The sequence below is a fragment of the Astyanax mexicanus genome, chromosome 11, assembly GCF_023375975.1.
Source record: "Astyanax mexicanus isolate ESR-SI-001 chromosome 11, AstMex3_surface, whole genome shotgun sequence".
Classification (NCBI taxonomy): domain Eukaryota; kingdom Metazoa; phylum Chordata; class Actinopteri; order Characiformes; family Acestrorhamphidae; genus Astyanax; species Astyanax mexicanus.
In genome coordinates, this window is record NC_064418.1 from 42,738,720 (window position 1) to 42,757,452 (window position 18,733).

Below are 18,733 nucleotides of genomic sequence, written 5' to 3' on the forward strand. Positions count from 1 at the left end.
CCTTTCCTCTCTAGTGCTTCCTAAACCTCAAGTGAGCTACAAAACTACATCTCCAGGAGTGATTGAAGCGAACTGCACTGCTGTATCTCGTCCAAAGGCTGAAATCGTCTGGAACGTGGAGGGGGACAACAGGACCATGGGCCCACCTGTGTCCGTAGCCATAGCCCAGGCAGACGGCACCACGCTGGTCATCAGCACCCTGACTGTACGGTCTGGAATCCTGAAGGACGTGTCTGTCAAATGCCTAGTCCATCACAAAGGGCTGGAGTCCGCCATCGCCGTGTCCATGAACACCAAGAGTGAGTATGGACATCTGGATTCACTTATGGCTACAGTACATTGGTGAAACATAAAGTATGGCCATACACCTAGTTAAAACCCTTCTTCCTTATATGGGGACATTAGATTTCTGCTTCTTTACTCCATGATATTAAATTTTTTTAAACATTCCCCCTTTGGCCTCAAATAGAGACACTGCCTGTACTATCTATTGGTCACATGACACAATTAAACTCAATTGATTCAAAACAAGACAGCGGGAATCCCAGTCAAAAGTTTTTACAGTCAGTCCAAACAGAAATGTTGTCCAGGTAAAAAAAATCATCCAATTTTATATTTAAACTAGTTTATTTACTTACTATAGAATGCTAAAATGTTGCTTTTAATCCCATATGGCAAGGATAATTCCCCATATGAGGACGTTGTTTAGCTTTATGTAGTTTTAATATAATGTAAAATATAATGTAAAATCTAAAGGGCTCTTATTGTAGTAGAGATGTATATTTCCCAGGCTGGGAAACTGAACCCTAGTCTGTCACAGAGAAGGTTCTAAGGTCAGTGGCATGTGGCCTGTGTGTGTTCAAGCATAGAGTATTGTAGCTCAGGTCTGGTGTCTGCATGGTTAACAGTTCAGCGCTTTCTTGTGTTATTCCTGGCGCTGACTTACAGAACATGGCTGCTTTAGCCAGAAACATCATGCATACCTAAACACAGAAACAGCGTGAATAGCTTCAGCGAGTCTATAAAGCCAGGTTTAGTAGGTTCTCACACACAGAAGAGGGGTGGAGACAAACGGAGACTAATATGTAGCTCATACAGTGCAATAACAGTTAGTTATTATGATGATATTTAACTTTCAGAACTTTGATATTTACAAGTAGGTTTATTCATATTATTTCTGTGATAATAAGAACTATGTATACAAGGTCAGACAGAAACTGTCAAAGTGCATCTTATAAAGAAAGGTTTATTGTTGTTTTAAACTTCTCTCTGGTTATCATTCTTCATATTGTGTCAAAATTCTTCCATTTAAAATCTCGAACTTCAACTCCCATAATCCCCCTTCTCTGAAAGTCTTGTCACAAGTCATATGTCACTCTCCAACCACTGATCACATCATGACAATGGTCACCTGAGTACTGATCAGTTTCCCCTGTTCATCATAATGTTCTGTCTATTTAAACATGTTTTTTAATTGTGCACTTTACAAAGTATTGCCAACCTCCATAGTTTGATCTTTTGTGTCAGGCTGGTTATCAATTTCTGCTTGTTGTTCTAGTATATTCCCTGTTTGGATTGTTTCATTTCTTGGCTTTTGACTGAGCTGGTCAAATCTGCTTTGGTTGCCTTTATCCTTGTGCTCTCAGTCACTCCACATTCTGTTTACATGTATGTGAACATTTTTACCCAATACTACTTGTTAAACATGCAGACCAGATGTTTGCAGATATAATATTACATTCTCCTGTAAAGTTGATATAAGATTCTGATGATGCATGCATAATAGAGCATGGAGACCATGCCCCAAGCATTATAAACATATATATAGAGAGAGGAACTGAGCGTAGACATGCTGGTTAGATACACATTTCATTGTATTCTCATTGGACAGTTCCAGGAATATTCTTGCTGAGTATTCCAAATGAACCCCCTGACCTGGAATTGTGCTAGATGAAATTGATCAAATTGGGCAGATCATGTGGTATACACCCAGCAATAATGCACAAATCTAAAGGAATGTGTTCTGTGTGGGAACAAGGGAACAACAAGAGAACAACATGAGAATGATTATCCAGGAACAATTGTAAATCCTGTTGACCAGGTATATATTTTGGAACAACATTAAGCTAAAGCTTTCCAGCCTGCAAAATCTGTTCAGTCCAAACTGAGGATAAAGTGTGTGTCCCAGCCTTTGATCAGCTCTTGACAAAGTTAATAAAATATATTATAAATATACTGGTATAAATCTCAAACAAACAGTGCTGTTTGTGCCACGCTCTTTTAACTCACATCTTTGTTTGCCAATCTTAGCCATTGCTTATTTTAAACACAGCTTAGCTGTGCTTTTCTGACACTGTTTAAGGCCTCCTGGAACCCTAAGGACAAATACAAGCAAGAAATACAATGAAATTAAATCCAATAAAATATATTATTGGAAATGCAAAGATAACAGCATGCAGTTGTGTTATTTGTGTTTTAATACAGTTGGTTATTATTATTATTAATGTATTGAAGCAGCTACATTTGTCAAATATGAAGTATTCTAAAAGATGCAATAGATAGATGGATGAATGAATGGATGGATGGACAGGTAGGTGGGTGGACTGATGGATAAATGTGTGGATGGATGGATGAATGGATGGATGGAAAATGCAAAGTTAAGTGGATGAATGGACAATAGAGAGGATTGACAAACAGATAGGTTGATGGATGGATGATGGATGGATTATTATTATTATTAAGATTAGGATAAGAAATTTCACTTGCTATTGATCGTTCTTCACATTGTGTCAAATGTCTTTGACTAAAAATCTTGAACTTCAACTCCCATAATCCCCTTCCTCTGGAAGAAGTCACGTCACTCATAAATAGGTGGATGAATGGATGGAAAATGCAAAAATAAGTGCATGTATAGATGGACAAATAGACAGGTGGATGGATAGAAAGAAAGATGGGTGGACTGATTGACATACAGATAGTTGGGACTGAATATGGGTATGATCAATATTATATGGTTTATCGTAATCATCACAAGTGTAGTGAAAGTGATGTAGATGAATATATATTAATATAATGTTAAGCCCTTTTCAGTTTAACTATAGAGACTCTCTCTTTATCTCTCTTTCAGTTGGAACAGCTCTGGCCATCTTGATCTCGGTGACTGCAGTGGCCTTTCTGCTGGTTATCTGTCTGTGTATCTGCCTGTGGAAGTGTGTTCTGCGTAAAGATGGTGAGTCTGTGTGTGTGAGTTATATTTTGCAGCAGGCTATGTTTGTTCACAGTTCAATTAAACACTTAGGGCTGTGGTATGATATGAACAATGAAAAAGGAAGCTATACAAAATGCTCAGCTTCCACAGGATATTCCAATGTGCTACTACAGTAAATACTGCATTATATTCTAAACAATAGCTCTGATTGTGGGTCGTAACTGAGCGTAAAATTATAATTTAGATTTTTTGTATGGGCTGAGACCATGATGGAGCTCATCAGATGGCTAAAAAGCATCTTCAGCTCCAATTCTCACCTCATTCAAACCACACGACACACATCAGCCCCCTATTCACACAGAAACCCACCCACCCAACCGACCCTGAATATATGTGAACAGGATGTGGGTCTAATCTTCATTAGACAGAAAGTGAAAATGACACAAGGCTTGTTAAAATGACACCAGAGGGTGTTGCGTCCTCGTGCCTGAAGTTCTGCACTGCAGCGTGCACCTGACTTCACGCTACAACACATCACTGAAGCTGTGTGAAGAAACACCCTGCTTTAAACCCCCCAACAACACCCAACCCTTAAAAGCAACCATGTCTAGGACTACATAACTACATATATACTGTAGAGTTTATTTTTGTTGTAGTTTCTTGTTTGTTGTGCTGTCTTTGGCGAGGCTAGATTTTAGAGTACTGTATTTTTTGCACTATAAAGCGCACCATAATATTAGGCGCTAATATTTCTGGTCTATTTTCATACATAAGGCGCATTGCATTATAAGGCGCATTGCATTATAAGGCGCATTTTAAGAGACACTATAAGGAACTTCTAATTCAGCAGGTCTTGCCACTGGGTGGTGGTGGTGATGGTGGGGTAGCTAACTAAGTGGCTTTTAGATGCATTTGTGGAAAAAAATAGTCAATAACTTTCAGTGTGATAAATGCTATAGGCCAGAGGCTGTGATTAAACTGATTCTCCACAGCTGGCCTCATGTCCTTATGCTGGTCAGTAAGAGTTCTGTGTGTGTGTGTGTGTGTGTGTGTGTGTGCTTGGCAGCGGTTTTGCTGTAATGCTTCTGTGAAATGTAATTTTCACTGTGGATTTGGGAAGGAAGATGAAGACGTGTCCCTGGGTTAAATCTCATTATTGCGATTCCTTAAATAACTATGTGTATGTGTATGTGTGTGTGTGTGTGTGTTCTAAAATAAATGCTACCTGAAACTAGCAGATTGTAGAAGAGGTTGAAGCCAGGTTAAAGCATTACCTTTAGCAACTTTAGAGGTTTCCTCATGTTGGACATCCCCATCAGTGCTTGCACATCAGATGACTTAATGAATGCTTGTTTTAAACACCAAGCATTAGCTTTTAGCCTTAATAGAGTGACATCACGTCAGATAATTGCACCAGTGCTTGCTTTAGTTGGCTAATATTAGCTTTTAGCCACTGTAGAGGTTCTAACATAACAAATAAGCACAATGATTGAACTAGCGTTAACTTTTAGGTACTCCAGGGGATTTTTAATGTATCCTAAACACAACCCGTTCCCAGACATCCCAAGTTGCAAAAGTTGATTTCAGGGAGGTTACCCATCCACAAAAAAAAAAAAAAAAAAAACCTGCACACACACCAAAGGATAACGAAACTTTACTTTTATATTAATTAATTTAACTTTTTTTATATTTATATACTTTATATTTAGAGTATTCAGAGGTGAAATGAGTTTTATCTTTTTTTCTTTTTGGAAGGCCCTGCCACTGCTTTCTTTTTTTTTTTTTTTTTTGAAAATATCACCAAAAAATTGCACAACATCAAAAACATTTCATATCATATTACAATAATTATTAATATTGCCTCTGCTTTCTCTCACTCACTGAACAAATCCCGTCCGGGAGGGGGGAAAAACACTGCCCGCCCACACTAAAAACTGATTGGCTGTCTCACAGACTCTTTGCAGAGAACAGGCCAATCAGAACCCTCTCAGTTTTCTCTCTCTCCTTCCCACACACGTTTAGAGAAAAAAAAGTCTGTGGCCCGTGTGCGCGTTTGCGTGCAGTGCGCGTTTGGAGCACTCGTTCTGAATTCCGGGAGATTATATGTTACTCGCGGGCATCCGGGAGCCACTACCGAAATGCAGGAGACTCCCACAGCTTCAGGGAGACTTGGTTTTTCTGTGTTCCTTGATTTTTAAAGCAAATATATTTTAAAAGAAGCCAATTCTGCATATATTCTTGCTTCAGTCTGCTGGCGTTATAGACATTTTACACATTTGAGGCTCTAGATCTGCCTGGTATCAAATAAACATGTCAGAGTGGGCTGCCGGTTCTAAGGTTTTGGGTGCGCAAAATGTTTGTGTATGTCCTAATGAATGTTGTTAGCTATTTTTTTTGCAACCAGTTAATGATACAGAATTTTCTAATCCCTGAAGGGCAATACTGCCAATAGAATAGGACCAGACTAAATAAATATGAACCTTTAGTCACAGTGCCTAATGTCTAATGGTGTGGGCTGAAGTAGTGGAGTAGTGGAACTGTGTTTTCAGCAATGATGGTACTCCAGGCAATACGGTAACACTTTCTGTTAATGTCATCTCTGTTGGACTCCATAACCACATTTATAACATATTATAATGCACTTATAAAGCCTTCATTAATAATCTAGTCCCACAATTAAAGTCACCTTACTTGGAGTGCCCAAAGACCTGTTATAATACATTATAAGTTACAATAACTAGCACTTTATTTAAGACAAGTATAATTTATGAGCATTTCAAAAATAATTAAGAGTATTATTGAGGGTGTGTTTATAAGTTAACAGGTTTTTTAGTCATAATGCATAATTCTGCAGGCTGGGACTTAATTTCTTGATGTTGACGATTTTGATGTATAACATGTCATAAAGACAGCTAAAAATGCATTATTATCACAATTCACTACTGGCTTTTATAAATAGGTCTAATCATGTTTATAATGCCTTATAAATGTATTATAATCTGTTGTGGGTGTGTTTATTAAGTCTTATAGAGAGGTACACAGGTGTTACTGAACTTAATCAAATCAATGCTCCAATGCTCTCTGGACAGTTTCTAAAAATATAAAAATATTGTACATTATGAAATTATAAAAACAGCTGTTCAGGGTTTAAAATGGGTCTATTTTACAGCTCTATTTTAGATACATTTTATTTCTTGGTGGTCCTGCTGTGAGCCGCTATCTGATCTGTCTGCGCTGCAGGTAAAGAAGCAGGTTCTCACTCTCTAGATTCTCACAGTTCACTGTCAGAACTCACGTGTTTCTGTTGGGTGTCTGATCTGTTGGTGTTTCTAGTTGAGGTTCAGCACGAGGGAGGCGCTCTGCCCCCGGCTGGAAATATGGCTGCTGTTTTTTCGGTGAAAGAAGCAGGAAGGTGGGTGAAAAGCACCGTCTCAGCCACATCACATTTTCCCAAAACACACCAGTTTTCCCATCACCTTGACTGACTGTTGACTAATTACTTACTCTTTCATTTGGACAGTTATTAGAAAAAATATCTGCTGGGGAACTACACTGGACTTTACAGAAGCTTTCTAAAACTTACCACCACATGGGGTAAAACCCAGCGCTGGGTTATTTAAATTGTCTGTGTAGATACAGTAAAACAATCCCTGAATATATATATTTTTGGGAGGCACCTGTAAATACGTAATTCCTTGTTTTTGCTTTTGTAGGAGTATTTGATCCTCTTTAGTAACACAGATGTTCTGAAGTAATGCAGAGAATTGTCTTGTGATATATTGAGTATTGCAGAATCACAGTATCATAATATCATTGCTATTGTGGGCAATCTTGATCAAGCTTGGTCATATTTAATCAGTTTGCTCAGATTGATTATTATTATAGCTAAAACAAACAAAAATACAGAGCCTATGCTGGTCAAGACCAGTGCTTAATGGGTTAATCAGTTTATACAGATTGACCAGATTGAGCTGGCCATTCAGCAGGGATAGCACTGGTGTTATAGAGGCTGTTATCCCATAATACTGTTTTTGTATAGTAAGAAATTATTTAAAGTATATTAAATATAGACATTTGTTCAATTCCTCAAAGAATAATTTTAGTTTAAACATTTAATTTAAGTTTAAAACTTTTTAGGGTGAATAAGTGCATTTATATTCTTTTAACCTTGGCAAAACAGATCTGAGGCATTCTACATATACTTCAGATAGTTGGTGCAAAAACTCAAACCACTATTACTGATAAATGTCAGCCACAGTGGTTTGTGGTTCCCACCACAAATGTATTTTTGACTGGGTTCATTTGACAGGGCCTGGGATCAAGCCAAGATTTTCTTTGCAATGCAGAAAAAAAAAATCTAATTGTGCCAGAAATAAAACTTAAGAATTCCAATAATTTATAGAGGCTGTTCCCCTGCTGTTAGAGCAGCAAAAACATTGAAATGGTTCTGGGCTTGGTATTTACATTGTTTTTGTGTATTTTGCAAGATCTGCTTATCGAGATATGGGCTAATATTCGTTCAGTATATCCATATATTCTGGCGAGAACCACCAACTTTGATCATTTGTGTACAGATAGAGAAGTCTGCCAGGAAAAGTATCATTCAATTTGGATCATTCTCTCGTCCAGGATAATGCAGCCAACTATAGAGTTAACTAATATCAGTGATAAGTAACCACTCTGTTAAAAAAATACAGCTCAAGACCAGCATTTGATGGTATCTGGTTTCAGATGTTCTAAGCCGGTCCTTGATGGACATAGTGGGGCTAAAAAGCTTTTGACTATGGTATGCTTGGTCATGCTGATCATGCTGGTTGACCAACTTGGTCAGGATGATCATATTTGTAGTTCAGCTAAAATAAAAATAAAAAAAACATTCTTTTTTCTCAGCTAAGCTGGTGAAACAACTTAACCAGCTCAAACAGCTTGAGCTGCCCATTTTCAGCCACTGTAAAACATGCTTTCCTTGCATTAAGTTCTTAGTTGTATGTCAAAGAATTCTTTAATAGTTGGGTCATGTAACAATACAATGATCCAAAGCACGCAATCACACAAAAAAGAGTCTACCTCACAATAATTAAGAAATAAGAAATGTTTCATCTGTAGTCACCCTCATCCCGTCTCAAATTCTTTATACAGCTCTGGAAAAAAAGAGACCACTTAAAATGATGAGTTTCTTTGATTTAACCAAATCGAAAAGCTCTGGTTAACTGCTTTATGTTTGCACCAGGAGTGGCATAAAGTTATCCAAAAGCAGTGTGTAAGACTGGTGGAGGAGAACATGCCAAGATGCATGAAACTGTGATTAAAAACCAGGATTATTCCACCAATTATTAATTTCTGAACTCTTAAAACTTTATGAATATGAACTTGTTTTCTTTGCATTATTTGATGGTCTGAAAGCTCTGCATCTTTTTTCGTTATTTCAGCCATTTCCCATTTTGTTGTCTGTAGTATAAAACAACAATGTTGATTTTACTCCAACATAAACCTATAAATAGCAAAATCAGAGAAACTGATTTAGATGTGGTCTCTTAATTCTTTCCTGAGCTGTATCTGTATTTGCCTGTTTGTGAGGAGTAAAGGCCAATTTTATTGTTCTATGTTGAAGCCAAGACATACCCTAAATGTCATTATGTACCCTACACCATAGTCTGATGCACACCTCCCCCAGAAATATAACTACGTCTCATACAGTGTGGACAGCAGCAGCTGTGACTGGTACACAAGGTTGTGTTCCCACCACATGTTCCCACGTTATATGGCCACGCCCATTTCTAGGTGTCACGCCCTTGGTTTTTGTAAATGTAGTATTTAAGCTCTTTATTTTCATTAGACACTGTGTTGCATTTGATCATTAGACCACATAAATAAACAGAGCCAAAATGTCCCATAAAATATTGTTATTTTTTTTGCCGGTTCTATGAGCGAAACTGAAACGTGTATGGGCTGGTGTGGGTGTTATTTTGAGTGTGTGTGTGTGTGTGTGTTCAGTGCATGATGTCAAAGAGGTCACAGGTGACCCAAAGAGGCTGCTCGGAAATGTCTGAAATTAGGTTGAGGGAGTATTTATGCAGAGACCACAAGACCCTTCAGCTCAGACACCACCGCAGCCCCCCCTCATGTGCAAAGACCCACTTCAAAGAACAAAGTCTAAAACCCTTTATATTATCTGATTTAGAACTACTAGATTAACTAAGATGAATTGAGGAACAGAATTAAGGTGCATTAAAAACAGATGTAAATAATTTAAATTACTTTAGGAGGATGCATTCTGAGATGCATTCGAGTCACGCTATTGCAGTGTAAATGCATCTCTGCACATCTTTCCAAGGTGCAGTCAACAACCTAAACTCATTACAGCGCAACTAAGCAACATTGGTAACACTTTATAATAACTTTCATTTATATTCCATTAACTAATGACTAATAACTGTTATTTTTCACATTTTTAGAAACTAAAAAGTTGCTATCACATTTGTAAATACTAATGAACGCATTCTGATGAGCTAATGATTTGCTAACATTTTTAATATGAATATCCATGCTGATAAATGAGTGTCATGTGTTTGTTAATATTCAAATTCTGATGAACTACTGCTTTGTTCACATCTACTGATCATTAGTTATATATATATTAATGAAAGTTATTATAAAGTGTTACCGGTAGGTTTGTGACGAGACACTAATATCACGAGATGAGACGAGACACGATATTGGGTTCACGAGACGAGACGAGATTTAAAAATGAAATTTTAAAGAAAACGTCAAGAATGAAAAATGGCTTGAAAACTAGAGTTTTATTTGACAAAATCATATAACGCAAACTTAACAGACTGGTTTCTCTTCCATTGATTTTATAAGAAATAAAAATAAGATTAAAAAATAAAAATAAAACTTTTCTAGGTCTTATATAGTGCAAACAATAAGTGCAAACCACAACCAGTCATATTAATCCTATGGTTTGTGTTTTTTCTCCTAAATCTCTTGTAATTTAACTATGCATAACCATAACCAGTCATATTAAGACTATGCTTGAAGTGCAAACAGAGACAGAACTTTTTTTTTTAAAATACAGTACAGAGCTAAGGGATTAGTACAACTGCGTATGAAACAGTCACGTGTAGGATTCACTTACAGTATTTATATATGGTTTGTGTCTTGTTGGTCACTCTGTTACCGTTTATTGTTTCCACTGGAGCCAAAATGCAGCCAGACATACAACTTAAAAGTAGCAGACGCATCTTCTATACAAATACCTGAATTTTCCTCTTCTGCTGAGAGCTGCTCTCACTGCTCAGCCATCATACTCTATCGCTATCGCTACTGGGTTGCCAGATCCCTCTTAAAAAGTCCACACTTAACTGTTTTTTTGCCCCGTGAGACAGGTTTAAGCCTGACGAGAAATATTGTCCGTTTTAATCTTGCGAGATCTTATGCCACGAGATCTCGTCACACCCCTTGTTAACGGAACATTAGTAATTGCAGTACAGTTAGCAAAACTGTATATCGTCGCTGTCCAATGAAAAACAAGTATCTCCAAAACAGCTTTACAGGAGAGAGAAAATACCTTTTAAACTTTCAATAGAAGTCAGTTGAGGGAAATATATGCTCAACAAAACCACAACTAAAATTAATAATTCTTACCAAAAAGCTGCAAATATCTATTGATATATGTGTAAATGAAATGTAATTACTTATGTAATTCATTATTTTATTTTCTGTAAGCGTGTTTTGGTAAGAATGATTCATTTTAGTTGTAGTTTTGTTGAGCCTATTGTTTCCCACAATTCAATAATCAGCTATTTACATTATTACCACGAGAGTGCTTTAGTTCTAGTAGTTCTATAATTAAACACTTTAGTTCTGTATCTGTTTTTTTAGCATACATTATTATAATCTTCCTTTCGCCTTGTTTTTTCAATGGTCAGGATCCCACAGAAAAGACAACCACAAAGCAGCTATTATTTGGGTGGTGGGCTGGTTTGACGCAATGGATAACACCACCCCCGGCCAGCGAGCTACTATATTATGTGGGAGACTTGGGTTCAATTTCTGGTCTGAGTGAGGCAAGACTCCTAACTCTACATTGGTCCAACTTTGCAATAGAAATAAGTCACTTTAAAAAAGGGTGTCAGCTAAATGTAATGTAAAATGTAAAATGTAATGTAAGCAATGTTTGAAATTAGTGAAGAAGGACTTAAATCAAGCAAAAATCTGTTTTATTTTGTGGCTTAAATTTGGACAGAAGAAACAGAATAGCTTGAGTTTTACTTACTTAAAATAGGGTGACAATTTGCTACCACTTTAACCCTTGTGTGGTGTTCGGGTCTGTGGGACCCGTTTTCATTTTTCATCAAATGATACTAGTTTTTTTTTTTCTAACTCAAACTCATTGGCATTGGCTCATTTTTTGTGAAAAACATATATCAAAACACATTTATATTACATACATTATGTTTGGCCAAGGGCTAATAAACATTGCTTCATTTGTAAATTTGAAACTAAACAAATGTTCTACTCATATCTTGAGTTTAATTCATTTTCTTTTACATTAAAAAAAAGAGTAGCACTTTTTGAAAGAAATGTAACATAAGAAAGGTAAAGGGCAAATATTAACCATGTAAGCTGTTTATATTTCTTGCAATTTAGGTGAAGCAAGCATGTGTAAAGCATTTTAATGTAGAATTGCTTAATTTTGCTGAATTAAATACAAGTAACAAAGGAAACGAGTAACAAAAATATGAACACCACACAAGGGTTAAAATAAGGCTACCTTTATAAAGGTTTACAAATGGTTTACAATTAGTTTATTAATGGTTACTAATTATGTTGTAAATGCCTTAAAAATCATTAATAATCAGTTATTATCAGTTAATAACACATACGTAGAAAGGGCAACAATGACCTGTTGTTTGCCAAATAGTGAACAGACAGCCATCTATAATGTTGCCCTTTCTACCTATGTGTTATAACTGATTATTAATGATTTAAGGATTTTTAAGGCATTTACAAACCCTTAATAAAGGTAGTCTTATTTTAAAGTGGTAAAGTAACACTGGTTAACATCATTACTCCTAAAATAAATAAAATAAGCAAAATTGCATTTACACAGTGCTTAGTAAGGTAAAAAAAAAAATCTTATCAGAGGAAAAAAAAATAAACATTTTTTTTTAATTAGATGATTTCACTTGCTAAGGTTTAGGTTTTTTGCAGTGTATCGTTTGTCAGAGAAGCTGTTGCCCCCGTACTCTTAACCCCAGACACCCATGCATGACTGAATGTTGTTCCACCTGGTGGTCTCAACCCACTGAGTGTTTTTCCTGTCTGAATGGTAAATTTCTACTCTGTAGTACTAGGCCTGCTCTGACACACCCATTCACTAACAACACAAACATCACCACTTTCTCTCTGGGATCTGGATTATTCTGTTTCCACCTGATCCTGTTTAAATAAAGCCGGCAAGTGATAATATGGCATGCGTTGGAATGTATTGGATCTGGTGCTTCTCGTTCTGGGGTGGGCGTCCAGCGGGGGCTGAAACAGGAAATTGCAGAGAAGAGACGGGCTGTGGTTTGTGTGTAGTAAGACCTCCTGTGCTAAATGCACTCCTAGAGCATGCATGAAACCAGCTCTTATCATGTGTGCGGTTTGTAAATGTGTGAGACGACAAATTAATCACTGGAAGCTTTTTTTACTTTATTTTTATGCTTTATTTATTCGGCTTCACGCTTTACAGCGGAACTGCCCCGAACTCCACCCCAAATACTGTGAATTCGCTCCCCCTCTTTTCTTCTTCTCTGCACAGTCAAGGGCGTGGGTCAATACTAGCAAAATAACTTTGTTTCAAGCATGTAATGCCTATATAAACTCACCTAAAAATCTATAAAAATCACACCTGGAACCAGATAAAAAAGGAGAAAAGTTGACTCGATCTTTGCATTGTGTGTCTAAAAAAAAACAAAATTGTGGACAAATATCAATACTTTTAAGGCTACGAGGCCAACTTTAAATATCTTGATGTTCCTTTGTCCACAGTGTGCAACATAATCAAGAAATTTACAACCCATAGCACTGTAGCTAAACTCCCTGAATGTGTACGGAAGAGAAGAATTATGATTATTATACACTAAGAAAAGTAAGTACAGATTTGTACTTAAAAGAGTACAAAGCTTGTCGCTGGGGCTGTACCTTATATTGAGGTACAAAACAGTACCTTTCAGTGAAAGTCCTTTTTATTGTACCCATGGTTTTTGTGCCAGTAAAGATTATAAAGATTATAAACATTATCATCAACTAAATATGGATCAAAAACTTGATGATCCAAAATTGTCTGGCTTTTTAATAAAAATTGCAATTGCAATGCAATTTAAATATATATAGTTTATTAGTACAGTGATACAGAATACTGAATGTACCTTTTGGCTGGTTAAATGGTACAAATTTGTACTTATTGCTGTTAGGAATGACTTTGTACTTCAGAGGGAACAAATCTGACCCTGTAAAGACCAATATTGTACCTTTGAGGGTACAATTATGAAGAGTGTATCTCTGAGTACAAAAAATATCGTACTCATATCGTACCTCTGTTTTTTAGAGTGTAGGGTTGCAGGACAGGATTGTGTGGATGGTGGATAAGCAGCTCCAATTATGTTCCAAAGAAATTCAAGCTATCCTGTAGGCTCAGGGTGCATCAGTGTGAGCATAAACTCTCTGTCAACATTTAAATGAAATGAAATGCTATGACAGAAGCCCAGGAGGACCACACTGCTGACACAGAGACATAAAAAAATGCTAGACTGCAGTTTGCTAGCATGAATATACAGTAAATAATCCAAAATCTTTCTGGGAAAACATCTTGGACAGATGAGACCAAGATGGAGCTTTTTGTAAAGCACACAAGTTTACTGTAAATCTCTAAATGCTTTCAGTGGTGCCGACACATTTGCATAATAAATTAGACACATTTATAACTGATACAAACCTGATCACTCAACCACTTCAGGACGTAAACGTCTTGTCAGGATAAAATCCAGATACTTATCACAATAAGGTGTAAACAGGGATTTGGTGTATAAAGTTCTTAAGAATTGTTAAAACCTATGTCTCTTTTTCTTTATATTTACAGACTGAAGCATGCAGAGACCACCTGAGGGGTCTGAAGGAGAAGAAGACGATGAGCTTCAGCTCTAAATCAGAGAGATAACTGAGAGCACTGAGACTCCTCCTCCCTGCAGCGCATCGTACAGAGCCACGAACTCAGCAGTGTTTACAGCTCAGTTTACCCAGCCGTGATCTTTCAAAGAAACTCTGCCCAGAATTTCAAAAAAACACTAATAAGATATCTGTATTTTTAATATATAGTATTATTACTGTCAAGCAAAAACGTTGGCTATTTTTTGTAGCATTTTGTATTGTATACCAAGGGCTTTGTGTACACTTAGATTTAACTTCATGTAGCACTTTTCACATCTCCCACTGGCGATTGTGACAAGTTCTTTCAGTTCCTTTCACTAAAACACTTTAATATACTGGGATTATCATGTCTGAACTCATTATGAGAGTTAAGGATGTTTGATATGATCAAAAATTTGACATGAGACCCAATAAAATGGTAAGTTTTCCAGCAAAAAAAAGAAATGTAAATTGAAGGTGCAATATAATGCATTAATAGTGCATTAAGTTGTATGATTAGTAAATATGATTAGAAAATGTTTAAATGCAGTTTAACAAACCTACGTACCACCCTGTTATTTTGCCTCAGAATAAAATATGATGGTTTTCTTTTATAAAGCGCTTATGGGGAAAAAATTGAGAAGTTCATCTTTTAAGTGCCACAACGATGGCTCACAGTAAATGCATAGCATACCCCAGCTAAGGATAGAGCTGAAATAACTCCTTTCTGGGATTTCTGGAACCCTGGGATCTTTGTGATAAGCTAGCTAAGGAGAGTATAGTAAGGACTGGTAGGGATAGCTTTTAGCCTAGCTCCCGGTAAGAAGCTAAACTCTATTGTGGGAGCTCACACAGCTTTCTCTAGTTATGTGGGTGAATGTTAGTTGTTGGGGTGTAAGTATATTAAATATAATGAGTCAAGACACAACTGTTACATAACAATTTTGATGTTTTTGAATACTGTATTTTTCGCACTATAAGGCGCACTTTCAATTTTCCCCCAAATCGTCAGTGCACCTTATAATCCAGTGCATCTTATGTATTAATTTCACCGGTTAGGTTGAAAGGAGCAGTAAAGTTTATTTTAGTTTAGTTTAGTTCTATAGTTTAGTTCTCCAGCACTTAAGACTGGAGCAGTATTAGCATTAGCTGCTAACCACACTAAGTGCTTCCTCTTTTCCATTCAAAGGTGAGTATTATCGGCCTGTAGCCTGATCCTAACCCCTCGCTAGCACTGTTGGAGCTGCAGTAGCATTAGCCACTAATTGCGCTAAATGCTAGATAGCTCTTTAACCATTCAGAGACGAGTATGTTAGACTGTAGCCTGCTGCTAACCCTGGCTAGCAGTGCTGGAGCAACATTAGCATTACCCTAGCGCTAAATGCTAATTAGCTCTTAAGCCTTTCAGAAGGGAGTATATTGGACTGTAGTCTGTGTGTTTATCGTGTTAAAACAAGCTACATGGGGCAAACCGCTAGCTGATATCGCCCTGGGTTACCAAAACACTCAAGGTTCCTCAGAAATCTGGAAATCTAAGCTTACTGTAGATAAAAGAAAATGAACAGTTTCCAGGAGAGAAATATGTGTAGATTAATATCCAGCACTTGTTTGACTTATATAATGCACCTTATAATTAGGAGCGCCTTATAGTGTGAAAAATACGGTAAGACCAGTGTTTTTGTTATGAAGGTTTTGGTTTTGAGGGAAGAGACAGCAGTGTTTGAGCTTCACAGCATGTCAGTTGAATGTGCTAATTTCTCAGTTTTCTGCAAAACAAGATAAGTACAGTTTTTTGATTCTAGAGCACCTTCTTTAAGTACAAGTGTGAAACAAGTGTGGCACTACGAGGCTGTGAAGCTGTTGACACTATAGCTGTTGATACACTCATTCTGTGTTTGCGTCATTTTCCTGGAAGTGTGTGTGTGTGTGTGCGTGCGTGTCAATGTGTTTGCAGACAGGTCGCGTCTTTGTTCTCAGGCTGTGTGTGCAGTGTGTGCAGGCGAGGGCATCAGCTGATGCAGCAGCGGGGCGTCAGGAGAGGACCGTAATGGTGCCAAGTGTTCCAGTGCAGAATGCATTAGCCTCAGTGGGTGGGTATGGGGCTCTGTCTGTGGCTGTGTGTGTCTGTGGTTGTGTGTGTGTGTGTGTGTGTGTGTGTGTTTATTCATTGTGGATTTTTATGTGGCATGTGAAATTGGGAAATCTGTTGTTCTAGTCCGTAAGTCATTGGATTGTTTAACAGTGTTGTACAGAGGCATTGGGCTAAGGGTTAGACTTAATGCCATATTAGTTCTTTATCATTATGATTAGTACATTATTATTGGTTAGACCATAAAAGGGTTAGACCTAGTACCATATTAGTTCTTTATCTTTATGATTAGTACATGTTGTTACCTGATTTACTGTGTTTTTCTTAAATATGTGTATAACAAAATATATGAAATAAAAACAAATGAAGAAGGACTAACATAAAGCTTTGTTTTTCATTTGAACGCTCAGCTTAGGGTTTTGTTCTGTTTATTACTTTTTTGTTCGTTTTACTACTTTTTATACTATCAGAAAACTGTTACTCAAATATGTGAAGCATAATTTTCTATTTGTTTATTTAGTATTTATATATATATTTATAGGTCATGTGCTGCAATATTTAAGTGAATTGAAAAAATTAGCTACCTATTTAGCTATCAAGGTGGGCCATAATACATTTAAAGTGCATTAAACTAATATGTGTTTTTGCAATGTGTTTTTAAACAAAGAAAATATAATTTTTTTTTTTGGTCACTTGGGCCCCCAACTTTTTGATGATTCATCATAACCCTCCATTTGAAGAGTGTCTCTGAAAAATCTAATATTTGTAGAGTCTTATAGCTCTAACACCCCACCCTTCCTATATATCCCAACTAGCAGAGATCAGCTAATAGAGATCAGCTTATTGAGCTTCTTTTTAGTAATTATTGTATGACTAAAGAGTAACAGGATGGACCTGTGAGAAGCTTTTACATTTCCAATGTAAATAATATGTGCTGTATCTAATATACCACAAATTGTCTCCAAAATGCCTTTAACTTTGTTAAAATGGTTAAGCCATTTGTCCATAAGTGAAAATATAGTACTGTAATTCTCAATAAATGACTATATCAAAAACTCCAAAAGATTTTCAGTACTACTACAAACACAACATGTACTTTTCAGTATGATAATGCATTGTCAATATGTCTATATGCACAACATAAGAAGAGTTAGAGGATTCAAATAAATAAAAAAATAAATAGCTATTTAATATAAAAAAAAAATTGTTGATTCTTTGTTTGCTTTAAAACATCATATAAATTCCAGTATAAAACTCAGTATAAATTGGCAGCAGTAAAGGCAATAATAATGTTAAATGCGCAAACAACCCAATCAAAATTTAAGTTTTTATGTATTTACATTTTACACAGCATCCCATTATTTTCGGAACTAGGGTTGCATATGCACATATTTTTTTCTTAGTGTAGATTTTTAGATTTTGAACCCAGGCAAACACTCTTTATTACTCTGATCTGGGAATGAAACTGGTGATGTCGGACAGTCGGAGGAGATTTCGGACAGTTCAGATTCCTGCATTCCTGGCCCACCTGGTCTGGTTTAAAATGAGAGCAGGAGATTTGGTTTGTGTTTTTTCTTGGCTCTCGAGGCTCCAGGCCTGTGGGACACGTGCCAGTGGCTCCAGGCCGTGTTTGATGTGGGTCCAGTGAGTGAAAAAGAAGCTTTAATGTTTGTCTAACCTGAGTGTGTGTATGTGTCACTCTCTGTCTGTCACACATGAGATATTATCTCTGAAGATGAGCGTAGCAGATTTACAGAATTGGAAAAAGCTGATGAACGGTTCTTATGACTGGTGTCACACTAAACCCATTTCAGGCTGCTGAGTTTGAGCTAAATATGGAGCTGCTGAGGACTGCGCTGCTCGCCAGGTTTCTCGGACTGTTCTCATATAATAATGTAAAGTCACAAAACACTTTCTGTCTCTTTTTCTGTTAAACACAAATTTCCACTGGCTTTAAACACAGTAGGGTTAGACCACGAGGTCATAAACATCTTACACCATATAATACAATATATAGACAAAAGGATTGGGACACCAGCTCATTCAATGATTCTTTGTAAATCAAGGGTATATAAGGGTAAATGGTTTAAATATTATTGATACCCAGTTTAAACATTACTATCAAATCAACAACTCTGACATAAAGATGCCAGTTATCCTGCTGAATATGTAATGGATAGTAAAATAGAATATAAAACACAAATAATAAAGAATTTTATTTAGGCTTGGCTAAGATTGCTGATTAAATAAGTAATCTGGAC

The 18,733-nt window shown here is 36.7% G+C and overlaps 1 protein-coding gene across 2 annotated transcripts in view; it reads left to right on the top strand.

Annotated features, from left to right (window-relative positions):
- The window catches only part of zgc:113337 (Ig1_MRC-OX-2_like and Ig domain-containing protein), a 32,977-nt gene extending 16,121 nt beyond the window's left edge, over positions 1–16,856 (top strand). For both annotated transcript variants that reach the window (XM_022680103.2, XM_022680104.2), the window contains exons 6-8: positions 15–299; positions 3,128–3,229; positions 14,337–16,856. In XM_022680103.2, the coding sequence (XP_022535824.2) occupies positions 15–299; positions 3,128–3,229; positions 14,337–14,341 (392 nt within the window). In that variant the 3' untranslated portion in view covers positions 14,342–16,856. The remainder of the gene's footprint in view (positions 1–14; positions 300–3,127; positions 3,230–14,336) is intronic.
- The last annotated feature ends 1,877 nt before the right edge of the window (positions 16,857–18,733 follow it).